The sequence below is a fragment of the Prinia subflava genome, chromosome 16 (assembly GCF_021018805.1).
Source record: "Prinia subflava isolate CZ2003 ecotype Zambia chromosome 16, Cam_Psub_1.2, whole genome shotgun sequence".
Lineage (NCBI taxonomy): Eukaryota > Metazoa > Chordata > Aves > Passeriformes > Cisticolidae > Prinia > Prinia subflava.
Genome location: NC_086262.1, coordinates 16,634,467 through 16,652,294, shown reverse-complemented (window position 1 = coordinate 16,652,294; position 17,828 = coordinate 16,634,467). Strand labels below are relative to the sequence as shown.

Sequence of the window (17,828 nt, the reverse complement as noted above, 5' to 3'; positions counted from 1 at the left end):
ATCACCTCGTTCCTGCTGCTTCCTTCCAACCTGGAAATTCAGGATTCTGCAGCAAGCAGGGCACAAAAGGCCTCTGTGGCTGTTCCTCAGCTTCCTCCCAGGGGGGAGCCTGTGAGGATCTGGGCTGTGTGGGGAGCAGTGGGACTCACCCCAGTGCTGGCTGGGTCTCTGGCGGGTTGTGGGAGAGGAAAGCAGCGCTGGGAGCAGTCCTGCTGCTCGAAATAACTTCCCAGCTGCTGGTGTTTGTTAACGCGGCCGAGCCGAGGTCCTGCAGGAATGTGAGGTACTCCCGGATCAGTGTCGCAAGGGGAGCTTTGTGGGATGGGAAGGAATCCCAAGTGCCAGGATACACTTTCCAGGAAAGAAGTGTTTATGCCCAAACCCCACGTCTGGAAGGTCAGGGCAGCCTCCTCTGTGGCTCTCTGGCTGCTTTTATTTTTGCTGTGGTAACAGAGCTGGGGTTGGAGTCCTGCTCTGAGCCTTTCTGGGAGCTAAAGGCTGAGCCAGCTCTCGCACTGCTCTGCACTGCTGGTCACTGGAGGGTGAGCCCTGCTCCAGACACCTGCATATCTGCTCTGGAGAGGATTCAGAGGTGCTGGCAAAGCCCAGAGCTCCGTCCCACCTGCACCCTGCTCCCCCCTGCCCCCTTGGGTCCTCACCTTGGTGTGGAGGAGCAGCAGGGAGCACCCCTATGTGGGGACAGCTGCTCTGGAGGTGGCACTGAGGGTGGCACTGGGGGTGGCACTGACAGCTCTGTCTGCCCCCAGCCTGCAGGGCAGCGTGCCCAGGGGAGTGGAAAGCTGGGCATGGTTCATCTTGACCCTGCACACATCCCTGTGTGCCAGCACCTCTGGGAAAAGCCCTGATTGTGCTAAACCTCCCCAGGGATGATCCCAGGTGAACACGAAGCACCCTGGGGTCACCCCGGGCCCGTGACAGCCCATGGAGTGTGCCCAAAGCAGGACAGCTGCTGAGGAACCTGTCAGATCCTTTTTCCCCCATGGAAATGTTCTCTGTGGTGCTTTGAGTGCAGAGGGGGCTTGGAGGGGCAGCTGTGCCAGGCTGGGGTGGTGCTGGAGCTGCTGCAGGGATTCAAGAGCTCCTGAAGGAGCCAGGAGTGGTCTGGCAGCACGGGCAGAGCGTGGCAGGACCAGGCCAGGGCTTGCACCCTCTTGGAGTGTGCCAGGTGAGCTGAGGGCCTGCCTGCAGAGCCTGTGGCTGCAATTCGGGGTGCAGGCAAGTGCCTGTGGTGCTCTGCACATCAGTTTGAAATATTGGTTTCACATCTGGATAGCACAGCTCAGCTTGGCTGCCCTCTCCAACCCACCCATCCAGTTCCTGGGCCCCTCTGCCCAGCTCCAGCAATAACAGCGCTTTCCTTTCAGCTGGGCAGGGAATGAGCTGCCCCCTCCTTCAGCTCCCATCAGGAGGAAGCGTGACACATCCCCAGCGTCTCGCCCGGCTCTGGTAGCTGCATCAGGAGGTGTTGCTGATGGAAGCTGAGCGCGGTGTGGGAAGCGCCTTTGGCTCCAAGCACACGAGCTGCCAGCCCAGCTCCTTCCTGCAGAGCCTGCAGGTGCAGCGTCAGCTCCTGCCGGGGTTGGGCAGGGACAGGCGGCTTTCCCAGGCTCGGCAGAGGGGAGGGAGGCTGCCAGCCCCGGGGGGCAGAGCTCTGCAGGCACAGATACGCCTCTGACTTGCACGTCCTGTCAGATAAGCTCTTCTCCTCTCAGCGTGCTCCCTGGGCACGGCCAATGCCTCCTTCCCAAAGCTGCCAGGGAGCTGAGGCACGGCTCAGGATCAGCAGGATCTCAGCAGGACAACACGTGCTCTGCTCTGCCGCCACCTGAGCACTGAGAGCCCTGGCAGGAGAGGGGCTGGGAGCCCCCAGGCCCTGCTGGCCCACCCTGAGCCTCTCTCCTGTCCCTCCACCTGCCCTCGGGTCCTCAGGGCTGGCTGGAAATGTCCCCTGCCTGGTGGGCTTGGGAAGGAATGTGCAGCCTGAGGTTCTTTCCAGATTGGGCTTCTCCTTCCCAGCAATAAAAACTTTTAGGGCAGTTTTTAAAACACTCTGAGCTGTCTTCTCTGTCCCGAGTGACTCTGGAGCTGCTGGGCTCAGGCTCTTTTGTGCCACCCCCAAGCAGCCGGTCCCAGCTCCTCCATCCCACTTAGCCCAGATTTTCTTCTAAATAGGTCACTCGTTAATTGAGGGCAAGTACAAAGTTGCTCTGTTTCTCCTTGTTCTGCGAGGCTGGCCAGACCCACTTCAGGAGCTGCCAGACCTGGGGCAAGGCTGGGTGCTGGAATCCTCGTGGACTCAGGGGCTGACGTGTGCAGGGCAGGTTGGGGCTGACTCTCCCTCCGAGGCCGTGTGAAAGCCCAGCCCTGGCTTGTTTGCAGGAGGAGAGGCCAGTAAAGTGTGGGCTGTGGCTGCTGGGAGGCAGGGAGGGAGCAGTGCCGGGGTGGCAGGGTGGGTTTGTACCCTCCATGGTGCAGGGAACAGGCCCCGTGCGTGTTCCTGCCCCCAGAACTGCTCGGGCTGGCTGCTGGTGCCAGCCCCGGCGCTGGGGAGGTGACCCCGGGGTGCAGAGCCCAGCAAGGACTCAGTGCTGGGGACAGGGGACAGTGTGAGCTCTGTGCAGACCCCAGGGGTGCCCCCGCTGCAAGGGGATCCCACAGGGCCCATCCCAGCAGCTCCCTGCTCCTGCCCCGTGCAGCCTCTGTCTCCCAGCTCTTGCCTTGGGTGTGCTTAGCTTGCCCTGCTCGTTTCCATGCAGACCTGTGAGGATGGAGCCAGCTGCAGCCTCTGGTTCCCAGGAACACCGACCAAAGTCCAGCTGGGAGCACAGGCACAGCCAGCTGGAGTCTTGCTGCTGCCCAGGGAGGATCTGGTGGAGCAGGACGAGGTGTGGCACTGGGTCCCACCACCTTGGCCATGGCACTGCCCTGCTCTGGATGGGCCTGTGCTGGTTTACCCTGCACAGGAGATTGTCCCCAGCCCCGGGGTGCGGTTAATTCATCCCCAGGACCCGGTGGAAGGACTGGGGCTGCTCCCCCAGGGCAGGAGGAGATAACTCCAGAGCCAGGCCCGTGGCGCCGAGGTGCAGCCCTGCCTTGAGTCAATATTGGCGACGACAGCCCGCGGGCACTGTCACCAGCACAGCAGGGCCCTCTGCTGTGTCCCTGCCAAGGCAGGGCCAGCCCCAGCAGCACCCAAACCCCCGGGGCCGAGGGAAGGAGGGAACACGGTGGGAAAGCGCCCTGTGCTCCCCGGCAGGTCCTGCCTCCCCCGGCTGCACCAGGAGCGGGGCCGGGCGAGCAGGTTTGGGGCTGGAGCTGCTGACAGAGGGGTTTGGGAGCGGGGTGGGCGGGCAGGGCTGTGCCTGCCCCGGGACGGGCCGGGCACGGCTCTGGGCACGGCTCTGGGCACGGCTCCGGGCACCCTGGGGCTGTGCTGGGGGCTCCCACTGCCACCCTTCATGCTGGGTATGTGGGGCTGGTGAGGGGGATGCTGGCAGTGCCCAAAGTGTCTCTGCTGTGCCCAAAACACCTCTGCAGTGCCCAGAGCGCCTCTGCTGTGCCCAGAGCTCCTCTGCAGTGCCCAGAGCGCCTCTGCAGTGCCCAGAGCACCTCTGCAGTGCCCAAAACACCTCTGCTGTGCCCAGAGCTCCTCTGCTGTGCCCAGAGCGCCTCTGCAGTGCCCAAAACACCTCTGCAGTGCCCAGAGCTCCTCTGCAGTGCCCAGAGCGCCTCTGCAGTGCCCAGAGTACCTCTGCTGTGCCCAGATCACCTCTGCAGTGCCCAGAGCGCCTCTGCAGTGCCCAGAGCACCTCTGCAGTGCCCAGAGCTCCTCTGCTGTGCTCAGCCAGGCGGGGTTTGGCACGGCGGGCACTGGGGTGCGCCGGGCAGGGCTGGGACACGACCTGCCGCTGCTGACTCAGCAGGGTGGCGGCTGCCAGCCCGGGCTGGGTGGCTGCGGGTGCTGGGCAGGCTGAGCCCCTGGGCAGGGACAGCCCGAGCCCCTGGGCAGGGACAGCCCTGCCACGCTGCTCCCTGCTCCAGGGCTCCTGGGGGCCATGGCTGCCCCTTCCTCTCCCCCTGCAGCTTCCCACACCCATGCCATGCCATGCCAGGCCATGCCGTGCCATGCCATGCCATGCCATGCCATGCCATGCCATGCCGTGCCACCCCACCCCATCCCCCTGGAGCAGCCAGGACGGCTCCTCCCTGCAGGGCTGGCTTTGAGGGGCAGCTCCCGAGCTGGTCCCTGGGTGCTGTGAGACCCTCGGGGCCCCCACCCTGCTTGGATGGAGCTGGCCAAGCCCCATTCCCGTGTTTCCAGCAGAGCTCGGGGAGCCGGGGCTGGGTGTGATGGGCCCCGGGGGGGCTGTGGGGAGCAGGGAGGAGCAGGGACCCTCGGGACAGCCCTGGGGACGCAGCTGGGCCCTGGGCTGTGTGTGTGTGCACGCTGTGCTCCAGCCCTGCTGAACCCGTGCAAAACCTGTTCTCCAGTTTTGTGTTTGCAAAAAGCCCTGATCCAGGAGCCTTTCCCCAGCCCAGGGGTGCCCTGGCTTGAACTGGGGTGCTCCAAACCATTCTGGGGCCCAGAGTGACACCCAGAGCTGGGCACTCGGGGCTGGCACCTGGGCACGGCCACACCATCCTCAGAGAGAGGGAGTGAGCTGCCCTGCTGGGGACACCCGTGGGTGCCAGTGCCACCCAAAGGCTGCCACAGCAGCCCCTGGTTTAAAATGCCCTGCAGGGCACTGCCAGTCCCCCGGAGCCCCGAGCCCGGGGCCAGCGCGGGACACACTTGGGGATTATTTTTAAGCCGATTGCTGCCGCTGACGAAGGGCTGAGGTACTGGGCTGTGGGTCACGGGGGGAGCGTGGCCACCGTGGGGCTGGCACTGCCCCCGGGCCGGGGGGAGGTCCTGGCCCTTGCCCAGTCCCTTTGGGTTTGCCAAACACCGCCCTGAGAGCCTCTGGGAGTGAGGGGAACCATCCCCTGCCCCGACACCCAGAGCCCCCTGGGCATCCACAGGGACAAACCTCCCTGCCTGGCACAGGGAGGGCTCTCAGGGATATTTTTTTCTAGGAGATGTATTTTCTAAGAGATAAAGTTTTGGAGGGATGTGGCCCACAGGAGATGGAGAGAGCGCAGGGAAGCACAAGCAGGCAGTCCTGGGGCAGAGGAGGATTTATGACCACTGAATTTCTGCAAAATTGGGGGCGGCTTGAGAGCACCAAAGGCTTTCAGGCACCTGGGAGCCACTCCAGCACCCACCACCCTTTATTAAAATCCCAGTGTTTCCCTGCAGAGCCTGCAGGGAGGCATTGCCAGGCAGCCCTGAGTGTGGGGCAAGCTCGGGACGTTTATAAGGGAAAAAACTGCCCAAAAAAGGGAGCGTGGCAGCTCGGCCTCCCCTCCTGGTGCTTTGCAGAGAGCAGGGAGCTTGTGGAGCTCATCCTGCAGGGAGCAGGGAGGCGAGGAATGAGCAGGGAAGCGGCCCCGCTCTGCCGCTGCTGCCACCTCCCTCCTGCGTGCCCGGGGCGCTGCCAGCGGCGGCTGCTCCCAGGTGGTGCCGGTTTTGCCGGCTGAGTCAGGACCGCTCCCTTCCCTTCCCGGCACGGCACGGCACGGCACGGCAGCCCCCGGCACGGGGGTGACCCCCGGGCCAGCCGGGGGGGGGGTGAGGGATTCAGCAGGCTCAGCGTTCCCCAGCCATTCTGTGCCAACCGCGGGGAAACTGAGGCAGGCAGAGTGCGGAGCCTGTGGCGGGTGCCAGGCTGGCATCGTGCCCGGGGCATCCTCACCCACTCCATGCTGGGGTGGAGCGGGGCCCTGGCTGGGTTGTTCTGGAGGCAGGACAGCTGTGCGTGCCTCAGTTTCCCTGGCAGGTGGCGGGGGAGCTGTGGGTAATCCCCACGCTTGGAGCTGGAAAATTCCACGGGAATCACCCGGCTGGGAGCTGAGCCCCAGCCCTGCCTTGGTGACTGGAACCAGACTGGAACCAGGCTGGAACCAAACTGGAACATCCCTGCAGAGGCTTGGGCAGCTGGTTCACAGGCAAGCTCTGGGCCATCAGGAATTCTCCAATTAAAGAGATTTTCTGGCCAGAAATTACTGATATTGTCCAAACCTAAATCTCTCTCAGGGACAGGGTAAACCTGGATGAGTTTTCTGGCCGAAAAAAAAAGTGGGGGGAAAGAGCGAAGGAAACAATCAAAGCTCCCTGAGCTGGCATTTCCTGAACTAAGTGCCATATTTTTTTAATTTGGGTGTGTGAGAGCCATGGCCTTCCCTCCTGCCCCGGCATGTCCTGCAAGCCCCTAACAACCAAAATCAAAACAAATGCTTGGAAAGTGTTGAAACGGAGTGGTCGGAGCCATGGCAAACCAGCAGTGCTGTCACGGGGGGGAGCGGGGCTGGATTTCAGCTTTCCTTTTCCACAGAGCTTTTGTGATTTCCACTTTTCCTTCTTGTGTGGGGCAGGAAGGACTTTCCCCATCACTGCCTTCCCTTGGCTGGGTTTGGGGTGTTCTCCTGGGGTTCTCCTTGCCCATCCCAGGCACCCCAAACCCCACTGTGTGCCCGTCCCACCTCCCCAGATGAGCTTCCAGATCCTGCGTGGGGCATGTGGGGGGTCCTGGCCTCTTGTCACTGTCCCCCAGCTTGGGGACAGGGGGACAGCTCTGCTGCTGCCAGGGGTGGGGGAACCCCTGTGGGGCAGCCCGGGGGGCTCCAAGCTGGGAACTGGGGAGTGTGGGATGGACTGGGATGGACTGGGATGGGATGGGATGGGGATGGGATTTGGGATGGGATGGGATGGGATGGGATGGGATGGGATGGGATGGGATGGGATGGGATGGGATGGGATGGGATGGGATGGGATGGGATGGGATGGGATGGGATGGGACGGGGTGGGACGGGATGGGATGGGACGGGGTGGGATGGGACTGGGATGGGATGGGATGGGATGGGATGGGATGGGATGGGATGGGATGGGATGGGATGGGATGGGATGGGATTTGGGATGGGATGGGATGGGATGGGATGGGATGGGATGGGATGGGATGGGATGGGACGGGGTGGGACGGGATGGGATGGGACGGGGTGGGATGGGACTGGGATGGGATGGGATGGGATGGGATGGGATGGGATGGGATGGGATGGGATGGGATGGGATGGGATGGGATGGGGTGGGATGGGATGGGATGGGATGGGGTGGGATGGGATGGGATGGGATTTGGGATGGGCAGGGCAGGGCTGGCTCTGCCGCTCCCATCAGCCCAGCAGTGCCCCCTGCCGGCCCGCCCGGCTGCTGCCTGCACCTGCCCGTACCCGCACCTGCCTGCACGGCCAGGGCAGGCTCAGGGTGGACAGCAGCAGGAATTTCCCCATGGAAAGGGAGCTCAGGCCTTGGCACTGCCCAGGGAAGTTTGGAGTGCCCATCCCTGGAGTGTCCAGGAAGGGCTGGAGGTGGCACTGAGTGCTCTGGGCTGTGCCCCACAGGTGGTTCCTGTCCCTCCTTGGTGCCCCACACTGTGCTGGCACCACCCCTCGGCTCCCGCCCTGCTCCCAGCCCCAAAGCACCGGCCGGGACAGAGTCACTGGGGAGTGGAGACCTTTATTGAGCCTGGGAGGCCCGGGCAGGGCAGGGGCAGTGTGAGGCCACCTGCCCCTGAGCCAGCCCACCTGGCCGTGAGTGGTGACCCACAGGGACACCCACAGGGACACCCACAGGGACATCCATCACCCCCGTGTGGATCTCCAGGGGCTCCCCCTCCCCTCCTGCCCCTCCCCATGGCCCTGTACCTCCATTCCCAGCTCCTCCGCAGGCTGTGGCTCTGGGATGGGCTGCCCAGCCGTGGCCCCAAGAACAGTATTTCCAGGAATCCCCAACCTAGTGCCTAAGGGATTCCTGGGAAAACTGGACCCTGAGGACACGGCACCCCAGGCTGTGCCAGCCCCGTGTCCTTGCCGCTGTCCACGCTCCGAGTGTGGCTGATGGGGGAGAGCCACCGCCGTGTCCCTGCTGTGCCCCCACCCCTCCCATCTCCGTGGGACCCCTCCCTCTGGTGCCCAGCGCCAGGCTGGGGGTCCTGAGCAGACACAGGGGTCCCTCTGCTGCACAGAAAAACCTCCCCAGCTTCCTCTCCCTCCTTGGGAGCTTTGGGATGAGCCCTTTTCCTGCAGCCTGGGCTGAGCTCTCCGTGTGTCACCTGTGCCAGCGGGTGGGGGGTCCCCAGGTGCGCAGTTCCTCCCTTCCCGAGCTACAGTGCTTCATCTCAGACTCCCAATTGACCAGAGATGCAGCACTGCACCTTGGGCTGGGAGACATGGACGTGTCCGTGGTCCCCGTCGCTGCGTGGCCGTGGGTGGGAACACGGCCAGGCTGTGTCCGGGTGCTGGCAGAGGTGTCCCCAGCCTCCAGGGCTGTGTGTCCTGTCCCCAGCGTGATGGCAGGACAGGCCTGGGCTGGGTAGCTCAGCCTGGCCCCGGCTCTGCAGGGACACACAGGGACAGGGGATGGGTACGTGGTGGGGCTGCAGCTAAATCCCAGATGTGTCTCCCCAGAGAGCTGGTGCAGAGCTGGGCAGGAGGGTGAGGGTGATGGGGGGTGAACAGGATGGTGTGGGGCTGTGGGGGACACACAGCACCTCCCTCCCCACCCCACCCTGGGGATGAGGAGTGTGTGAAAGCTCCTGCTGTCCCTCCCCACCCGTGCCCCTGTCCCTGTCCCCAGGGGAGCCTGCAGCTGGGCCAGCACCTCGGCTCCCCATGCTCAGACCTTGGCCTGATCCATTCCCAGGCTGGCAGAGCCCAGCCCAGCCCTTCCCACTGGCAGAACCCAGGGGCTGTGGGATGGGAGCTCCTTGGATCTCGTCCCTTGTGTCTGGACAGGCTTCAGCCCACCTGGCCTGGAGAGTGAAGATCCGGGGGGAAGCAGGAGGCGAGGGAGGATGGAGGGAGCGGCCGAGCCCAAAAATATCTTTCTCAGGCGAACACTAACATCCTGAGCAGGGCTGAGGCTGATAAACAGACCATCTATCACAGCCCCAGCAGCCCCAGCAGCCTGATGAGAAGCAGATGCTGCATCTCTGCTGGGAGCCCCTGCATCCGGCCCGGCCCCCCGGCCACGCGCACCCAGCTGGGACCCGAGCAGGAACCACTGGGCCGGGCTCCCCCGCTGCTGCCCCTTGTTCTCTGGGGGGAAAGAGGGCAGGAAAGAGCCCTGTGGAGCCCCAAGATTGCAGCATCCATTGCTCAGGAACAAGGGTTTGGGTTGTCTCTGTACCAGCCACGGCCAGGCCAGCCCTGAGCCCTGGCCAAGTGTGACAACAGCCACAGGCACCCAGAAGCAGGGGAGGTGCTGCAGGGACCCTGCTGCCTTTGCAGAGCCTCTGCCTGGCCCCCTGCTCCTCCCCAGGAAGAGGCTGCTGTGCCTTCTGCAGAAGGGATGTGCAGCACTGCAGAGTGCCCTGGGATCCACGTACTGGGATTCAGCCCCTGGGAGCCCATCCCTGGGATCCATCCTCTGGGATTGAGCCCCTGGGATCCATCCTCTGGGATCCAGTCCCTGGGATCCATCCTCTGGGATCCAGCCCCTGGAAGCCCGTCCCTGGGATCTGTCCTCTGGGATCCCTCCTCTGGGATCCAGTCCCCTTTGCATGACTGGGCAGGGGAAAAGAAGCCCAAGGAAAAGAAGCCCAGAGAAGGGCCCGTGGCAGTGCCCGTGTGGCAGGTGGTGGCACATCAGCTCTGCCCATCTCTCTTGGTGGCCATCTCGAGGGCTGTATCATCCTCTCGTGTGTTCAGCAGCTTCCAAAGCCCAGGGACAGCCACAGCTGAGCCTGTAAAACACAGAGGAGGGAATCAGCAGGGCGGTGAAGAGCTGAGTGTGGAGCTTTTGGGTCCTGTCCTGGGCAGATGCTGTGGGGCCCCTTTGGGTGCTCAGCACCCCCTGGGCCCGAGGACAGCAATGCCAACAGCTCTGTGCACGTAACAAACCCTACAACAGTCACTCAAAGTCCTCCCTTTGTTGCTCAAAGCCCTGAGAGCCCAAAGCCCACAGGTGTGGGACGTTTCCTCTCCTAGGAGTGGCTTCCAGGTCCGCCAGGTGTGCGGGGAGCCCTGCACCGGGCCTGGGGAAGGCCCTGTCCTCGCCTGGTGGGAAAAGACAGGACAAAGCCGGCTCTGCCCCGTGGTGCAGGGCTGGGAGAGCTCAGCCGCCGTCCCCGGGGAGGTGCTGGCGGGGGAGAAACGCCGAGAAAGCCGTGAGGAATGCGCCGGGCTGCGCATCCAGCCGGGATGGAGGCAAAACATCTGCACAGCTCGCCCAGCCCTGCCCGAGAGAGGCTCTCAGGGCAGGCAGACACCCCAGTCCTGCCTTCAGTGTCCCCAAAACGGGGCCAACCCCAGCACCGCGGGGCCGGCCCTGGCCCCCATGATTCCACTCATGGTTTTCTCCCAAATCCCACTCGCGGTTTTCTCCCAAATCACCGAGGACAGACCACTGCCACCAGCACGCCACTGGTCACCACACTCACACTGCTGCTGGGCTACCTCCCCGTGGGGACACCAGTGTCCCCTGAGCCAGCAGAGCCACAGCCCCAGGCTGCTGCTCTCCCTCGAGCGGTGTGAGCGCCGCATGGATTCGGAAGGCTCTGGAATGGCTGGATCGAGGTCCTGCCAGCACCGGGGATCCCCCAGCCACTGCCACATCCCCCTGTTCATGGGGGCATGGGGGCATGGCCAGGAGAGTCCCCTGGCACCTTCCATGGCCACAGCAGCTCTGCTGGCACTGCCCACGCCCCGAGCCGCCGCTCACCTCCAGCCTCGCCTGTCCCAAGCTGTGTCCCCATGTGTCCCCTGCTGCTGCTGCTGATGCCCGAGGAGGAGGAGTGGGCGAGTGCTCCGAGAGCTCCGTGGCCACCCCGAGCTGCTCCCGGCAGTGCTGGGCTGAGTCAGAGCTCGGCCCTCCCCGTGGTTACAACACAGCGCCCTTTCCCCTCTCCAGGCAGGCCTCTGCTGCAGGAAATGTCCTTTTTTAATAGCACTTGGGATTTGTTCCTCCTTGAAATTCCCCAGCCCTGCGAGGCCGAGCTGGGGCTCCTCAGGGACGCCTGAGCCCCCTGGCCAGGAGGGTTCTGCTGTGAGCAGCTCCCCACTCTCTGGAGGGTGGAAGGCACTGGGTGATGCTCCATCCCATCCAGGCCCCCAAAATCCTGATCTCCACCAGCCAGCAGAACCCCAAACCTGCCCCAAGCTTTAATCCATCAGCTTCCCAAACAGCCCTGATGCCACCACCAAGGTAAATCTTGCCCAGGAACCCCCTCAGATGCCCCTCCTGGTTGCTGAGGACTGGGGTCATGTAGGAGAACATGCCCTTGCTGGAAGGACTCACTCAGCTCCAGAAATTTAAGGGGCTGAGCCCAGCAGCAGCTCCTGCTGCCTGTTGGGTCCCTGCAGGCAGCGCTCACACGGGGATGCTGCTCCCTGGCACTCTGCAGCACGAGCTGGTGGCAGGACGGCTCCAAAGCTCCTTCCCACCGGGGCCTTCCAACTCTCCCAGCATCTCCATCCCGTCCCCCACAGACCACGGTGGCCTCTGTGGAGGAGAGGTGCCTCCTCTCTCCCTTCCTCCCTCCCTCCCTCGCCAGCACTGGTATTAAATCAAAGGTTTATGAGAAAATGGAGGGGCCAGGGGAGATCCTAATCTGGTCACAGGCTGATTAACCCCGAGTTCAGGCTGAGGTCCTGATGCTCGGCTATAAATAGCTCTGCCTTCCCTTTCCCATCCTCCTGCCGGGGCTGCGTGCCTGGCCTTTTATGGTCAAAAAGGCAGATTTGGAGCCCGAGCAGCCCCCATCTCCCCCCATCTCCCTTGCTGGGGACGAGCCAAGGGGGCCCAGGGGGATGCTGCTCCTGCTCGCTGGGCTTTGCTGGGATGAATTACAGTGCCAAGAACAAAGGAGCAGGTCTGGGGGGCTGCGAGCAGGGGATGGGTGCAGAGGGGGGAGCGCATCTGCTCCGGGGGGCCAGAGCGAGGGAGAGATCACCGAGTTTGGTCTCTGCAGAGCTGGGGTCCTGCACACTGCTCTGCTGGTGGTGGCATGGCATGGCATGGCATGGCATGGCATGGCACGGCATGGCACGGCACGGCACGGCACGGCATGGCATGGCATGGCATGGCATGGCATGGCATGGCATGGCATGGCATGGCATGGCATGGCATGGCATGGCATGGCATGGCATGGCATGGCATGGCTGTAGGGAGCCCAGGGACAAACGAGGCCTCTGCCACCTCCCTGTTTGTCACCCCAGGGAAGGGCAGAGACCCCACTGTCCCCGCCTGGCCGCCACGGTGCCCAGTTCTGCCACGCAGAACCTGCTGGTGCCAGTGCTGTGCTGAGGGGCTGAGGCCCTCCAGCCACAGATCCTGGCCTGGGGGTGAGGAGTCTCCAGAAGGGGACGAGCAGCAGAACAGGGACTCATGGCTGGAAGAAGCCCTGGAAGCCACGGAGGAGCCCGGGCACACAGGAGCCTGGTCACTGCCATTCCCACGGCCTCAGCTCTTCCCCGCTGCTGCCGGATCACCATGTCCCCAACCCCGGCTGCTTTCCTGTCCCCGAGCTGCTCCCTGTCCCCAGCCCAGCCCTGGAAGGTTTTGGGGCATGGGGATGGCACCGGGGCCAGGGCTGGCCCTGGGGTACGGGAGCGTGGGAGCCCAGCCCGGCACCAGCCTTCCCCCTTTGTTTACACGTCACATTCCCGGCTGCAGGAAGTGGTGCAGGGGTGAAGTCCCAGAGGGGACAGGCCAGCACGTCACCGCCCTCCAGCCCGCTCTGGGAAGGGCTGGTGGGAACCCAGAGCACTGCAGGGAGAGCTCCCCATGGATGCTGTTCCCAGCAGTGCGGGGAGGCTGCTCCAGCATCCTCCTCCAGCATCCTCCTCGCTCCCGGCTCTGCTCCTCACCCCGCCCGTGCAGGGCTCCTGATGGATCCCTGGCATGGTGGGCGTGCAGGAGCTCCCAGAACCTGGAGCTGGAGCGGGCAGGGAGCTCCTCCTCGGGCACAGGCACAGCCTTGGGTGCTCCTTCAGCTGCCACAACTTCAGCTGCTTCTCCGAGTTCTGTCACCTTATCTCTGCAGGTTGTAATTCACATCCCTCCCACAGGCTCCCAGCTCTCCCAGCCCTGCTTGCTGTCCAGCCATCTAAACAATAAAAGACAATGAAACAAAGTGCCCTAAATGGCTGAAGTTCTCAGCACTCAGGAGATGGGATATGGAAAAACAGGGAGCATAAAACCAGGACTGGTGTAAAAGGCATTGTTCCCCTGCAGAGCCTCCAGTAGGAATTGTGGGGCTGGAGACGGGAAAGAATCAAAATGAAATTTAAAAAATAAGGTGGGAAAAGGAGAGGGAAAAAACAAAAGACAAATCTGCAGTGAGGGATCCCAGTTGAAAAGGCCAAGCTGGGAGAGAGACACTGTCCCAGGTACCAGTGGCCACCGAGCTGGTCCCACAGTGAGATCAGGGTGACCTGCTGGAGCATCTGCCCCACATGTGGCACATCAGACCCCACAGCCCCGTCCCCAGGCCTGGCTGCTGCCATCCCCTGTGCACGGGGAGCTGCTCATCCCAACAGTTCAGCCCAGGGAGAGGCGGTGCTGCCCACAGCCCTGTGCTGCCACCAAGGCAGGGGTGTCCCGGCAGAGTGGGGACACCTGCTCAGGGCAAAGACAACAGCACCAGCCCCCAGAGATCCTGCTGGCCCAGACTGGGAAGCCTCCAGCACATCCCAGTCCCTGTCACCACACTCTGGCACTGTCACAGCCCATCCCAACACAGACCCAGGCAGGGCCGAGCCCCCTGAGACCCACTGGGGCAGGTGGCACTGGTGCCCTGCAGGGCTGGCAGAGCCTGGGCAGCCCCAGGACCCCCTGCACCTTCATCCCCTGCAGCTCCAGCGCTGCTCAGGCCAGGTTTCAGTGATGGTAGGACAGGGAAGATGCTCAGGCAGAAGGGCTGAGATGAGCCCTGGGAACACACACAGGCCCGGGCAGGAAAAGGGGTTTGGGATCCAGGGGCAGTGAGCACCCCCAGCACCCACCGGCCTTCAGCCACAGGATGTGAGCTGGGCTTCACCCGCCCCGCCTGGAGCCCTCCCTGGGCAGGATCTGCTCCCATCGCCTCCTCCGTGCTCCCAGCCAAGGGCAGGGCACGGTGAAACAGCCCCAGAGCTCACATTTCAGCCTCTGGCCTCATTGCTGAGCTGTGGCTGCCTCTGCCCCGCACAGCCTCCGCTGCTGGGGCTGTCCTGGGACAGCCGGGTCCCCAGCCTGGCACAGCCCCGTCCCCAGCCTGGCACAGCCCCTGCGCTGCCCGTGCTCCTGTCTGTGCCATGGCACTGCCAGCACCCTGTCATGGCACTGCCAGCACCCTGCCACGGCACTGCCAGCACCCTGCCACTGCATGGCACAGCACCCTGCCACGCCATGGCACTGCCAGCACCCTGCCATGGCACAGCACATCACCCTGCCACAGCCAGAGCTGTCACTGACCAGCAGACAGCAGTGCCGTGGGCTGAGGGACAAACTCACACCCGCCCTGCTCTGCAGGAGCCACTGCAGGATGATCCAGCAGGCACCGAGCACTGGCTCTTCCCACAGCCCCAGGAGAGGAGCAGGATGCCAGGGAGCAGCAAAGGCAGGTTACCCGGGCTCTGTGGAGGAGCAAGCCTCGGAAAAGCCTGGCCAGGGACAAGGGTAGTTGTTGGACAGAAAAGGAGAGCAGGAGGGGAAAAAAAGGGCTCTAAATCATCTGCAGACTCTCTCTTGACAAGTGTGGAGGGAAATGCCACTCCATCCAGCAGCCACCCAGAGCTGCAGCCTGTCTAGACACAGCCTTTCCCAAATTCCTGCTGATAACTGCTTGGGAAATCTTTGGCAGAGGCATCAACTTGTGTTTGTTGGAAGTTGACTTCTCTCCCACCGGCTGGCGGTGGGGAGACAATTCCAATGTCCTTTGGGGGGCTCCCTGGATGGTGCCCAGGGTCTGGGGAGGCAGGCTGGGCACAGGCAGGGTAGCTCTGTGCCAGGGACATTGCCACTGGGATGGGGACACAGCTCATGTCCCACCAGTGCCTCCCCAACCCCATGTGCAGCATCCCGGTGCCAGGATGCTGCAACTTCCCCAGGAGCAGCCAGCAACAGCAGGAAGCTCCTGAGGAGCAGCAGAGTGGGGACAGACGGTGGCCACGGCTGCCCTGACAGGCACTGCCACTGTCACTGTCACTGTCGCTGTCACTGTCACTGTCCCATTGCAGAGGGACACAGAGCCCATACACAACCTGTACCCCCAGCGATGGCACCCTGTCCTTGTGCTGGACCTGAGTAACCCCTGGCAGTTGTCCCTGCAGAGGAAGGAGGCAGGAGGACGTGGCACCTTGCTGCCACTGGGCACAGTGTCCCCAGGTGACCCACTGGGAGGGGACAGCTCCTGCTGCTGCTTTGGGAGCAGAGCAAGAGCACAGAGCCAGCCATCAGCCCCACAGAGGCAGCCCTGAGGGACGGGGCAGCACCCGGGGAGCCTTTGCAAGGCTGTCAGCCCTGCTGGCCATCACCTGTGCCCTCCCTGTGCCCTCCCCTGCACCAGGACAGGGCTCAGCTGCAGACCCCACACGGTCACACGCTGTGCAGCCACCACTGCAGCCCTGGGGGTTCGAGGATGCAGCCACCATTCCCCAGGAGAGCCGTGGAGCAGGGGAAGTGCCCCAGGCTGAGATAACACCCGCGGGGCCGGCTGGGGCCATTCCCGGAGGATGGAGAGGGGCAGAGCACAGGCTGGGTGGCCCCGGGGTCCCAAAGCCACGGGCAGCAGGATGCTCCAGCTCTGTGAGTGTGCTTGGACGGCGGCTCCAACACCCCTGAGCCTCAGGCACTGAGCCCCAGCCCCGTTCCCTCTCCAGCTCGTTTTCCCAAAAGTGACACAGCACAGGGGCCGGAGGAGCCAGGCAGGGTTCCCTGTCCCCGCTGTGTGAGGAGCCGACACGCCCAGGCTCACCTCCGGCTCCCCGATTTTACCATCCTGAACATCCACAGAGCAGAAAGCAATTCCTTCCCCATCCCCACCTCTGAAAAGCTGGGCGAGCCCCACCGAGCCCAGCAGCAGGACGGAGCTACAGGGACAGATTTTGGGGCACCCCTTTGCCCAGATTCCCCTGACCCTGAGGAGGCTTCGGCCACTCCTTGCCAGCTCAACGCCCGGCACATTTCCCTGCTCGTGGCTGTGCTCCGCTCACCTCCCGGGCTGCAACCCCGAAGCTGCTGAGCTGAGCATCCCGGGATGAGCACCCTGGGCTGAGCATCCCGGGATGAGCACCCCGGGCTGGGCTGGCACAGGGGATGCTGGAGGAGCTGTGCTCCCCGCCGCTGGCACGGACAGCGGGCACAGCCGGAGCTCCACACCGCCAGCACCAACCTCCCCATCCCCGCTGCCCCACGCACCCACCCGTGCCCCCTCCCGCTCCCTCCACCCGTGCCCCCCTACCTGCCACCCCACAGCCGCCCTGGGGCACCGTGGGGACACGGCCACGTGCCTGCCACCTCCTCCCGGCGCATCGTCACCCGCCACTGGCACCACGGCCACGCCGCGAGGGCCTTTTTGAAGCGGCCGGCATGGGAGCCCTGGGTGCAGAACTGCTCGCAGGCTCCTCAGAAGCTGGAAAAACCTTTTTGTTTTTACCTTATATGAGCTGTCGGGGGAGGCCAGGCCGCGGCGGGCAGCGCTGTCAGGGGCGCCGTGGGGATCCATTGGCTGGGGGGCCGTCACGTGGGGCCCGCGCCGCCACCGCCGCCGCGAGGCCCAGTGTTGCTTTTACCCCCTAAGGAAGGGCCGCTTGACAATTTTCATATTTCTTCTAAATTTGGAGATTTCAGACAATGCTGGGAGGCTTGGCTCGGGCTGCCAGAGGCCCATGTGGAAGTCATTAAGGAGGAGAGGGGGAGCGGAGGGAAGGAGGGCTGGGGGAAGCGAGGGGGAGGAGAGCGGCCAGGGCTGCCAGCGGCGCTCCTGGGAACCCAGGACGTCCCGGCCGGAGAAAGTTGTTTGGAATAACTCACTTCCTCCCGGCATTGTGCACGGGGGGAATGAGCATCCCACAGCCCCTGGGGAGGGGGTCCGGCAGGGCTGGGTGGCCGCGGGGAGCCGGGCGGTGTTGGCCGGCCGAGGAAGCGGAGATGCTCCCTGGCCTGGCTGGTGACTGCCATGACTTTGAAAAGCTCCATCTGGCCTGGGAAAAAGGCATAGCAGCAGCCCTGGGGCTCTGCTGGGAGACCGGGGTGAGGTCCCTGAGTGTCCCCAGGGTGGGGCTGGCTGTGCCTTTGCCGTGGGTCTGTGTGGGAGCCATGGCAGCGGTGCTGGGAGCACCGTGAGGCCGGGCATGGCCTCCAGCCGGCTCTGGGGCCCCGCAGTGAGCAGCAGCTGGGATGGGGAACACCCGGCACAAAGCACCCTCATCCTCTGCCCCCTGAGCCCCCGGCGTGGCAGGGAAGGGGTTTGTCCCTGCCCCGCACACCGCAGCTCTGCCGGGCGACACAGGGCTGTGCTGGGCAGGGAATGCAGCACGGAGCTCAGCTCTGGAGCAGCAGGACAGCCTCTGCCACATGGAATAACCGAGGGAGAGGCAGGGAGCACCGGGAGACACCGCCAGCTTCAGCTTTCCGAGGTGGTGGCATTCCCTGAGGGGAGCACAGAGGTGGGCTGGGGCTCTCGTGTCCATCAGAGTCCTGGCTTGTGGGAAGGGGGCTGGTCCTGAGCCGT

The 17,828-nt window shown here is 63.9% G+C and overlaps 1 protein-coding gene across 1 annotated transcript; it reads right to left on the bottom strand.

Moving 5' to 3' along the window:
• Window positions 1-7,610: 7,610 nt before the first annotated feature.
• On the bottom strand, window positions 7,611-16,723 carry LOC134559145 (uncharacterized). The gene is made up of 2 exons (XM_063413682.1): window positions 16,557-16,723; window positions 7,611-9,857 (listed from the first exon to the last, which is right to left on the bottom strand). The coding sequence occupies exon 2, from the start codon at window positions 9,758-9,760 to the stop codon at window positions 8,789-8,791; it is 972 nt and encodes a 323-aa protein (XP_063269752.1). The 5' UTR covers window positions 9,761-9,857; window positions 16,557-16,723; the 3' UTR covers window positions 7,611-8,788.
• Window positions 16,724-17,828: the final 1,105 nt, after the last annotated feature.

Bases quoted from the DNA above. Each gene is read 5' to 3' on its own strand.
- LOC134559145 (XM_063413682.1), bottom strand. From the start codon at position 9,760: ATGTGCCACCACCTGCCACACGGGCACTGCCACGGGCCCTTCTCTGGG.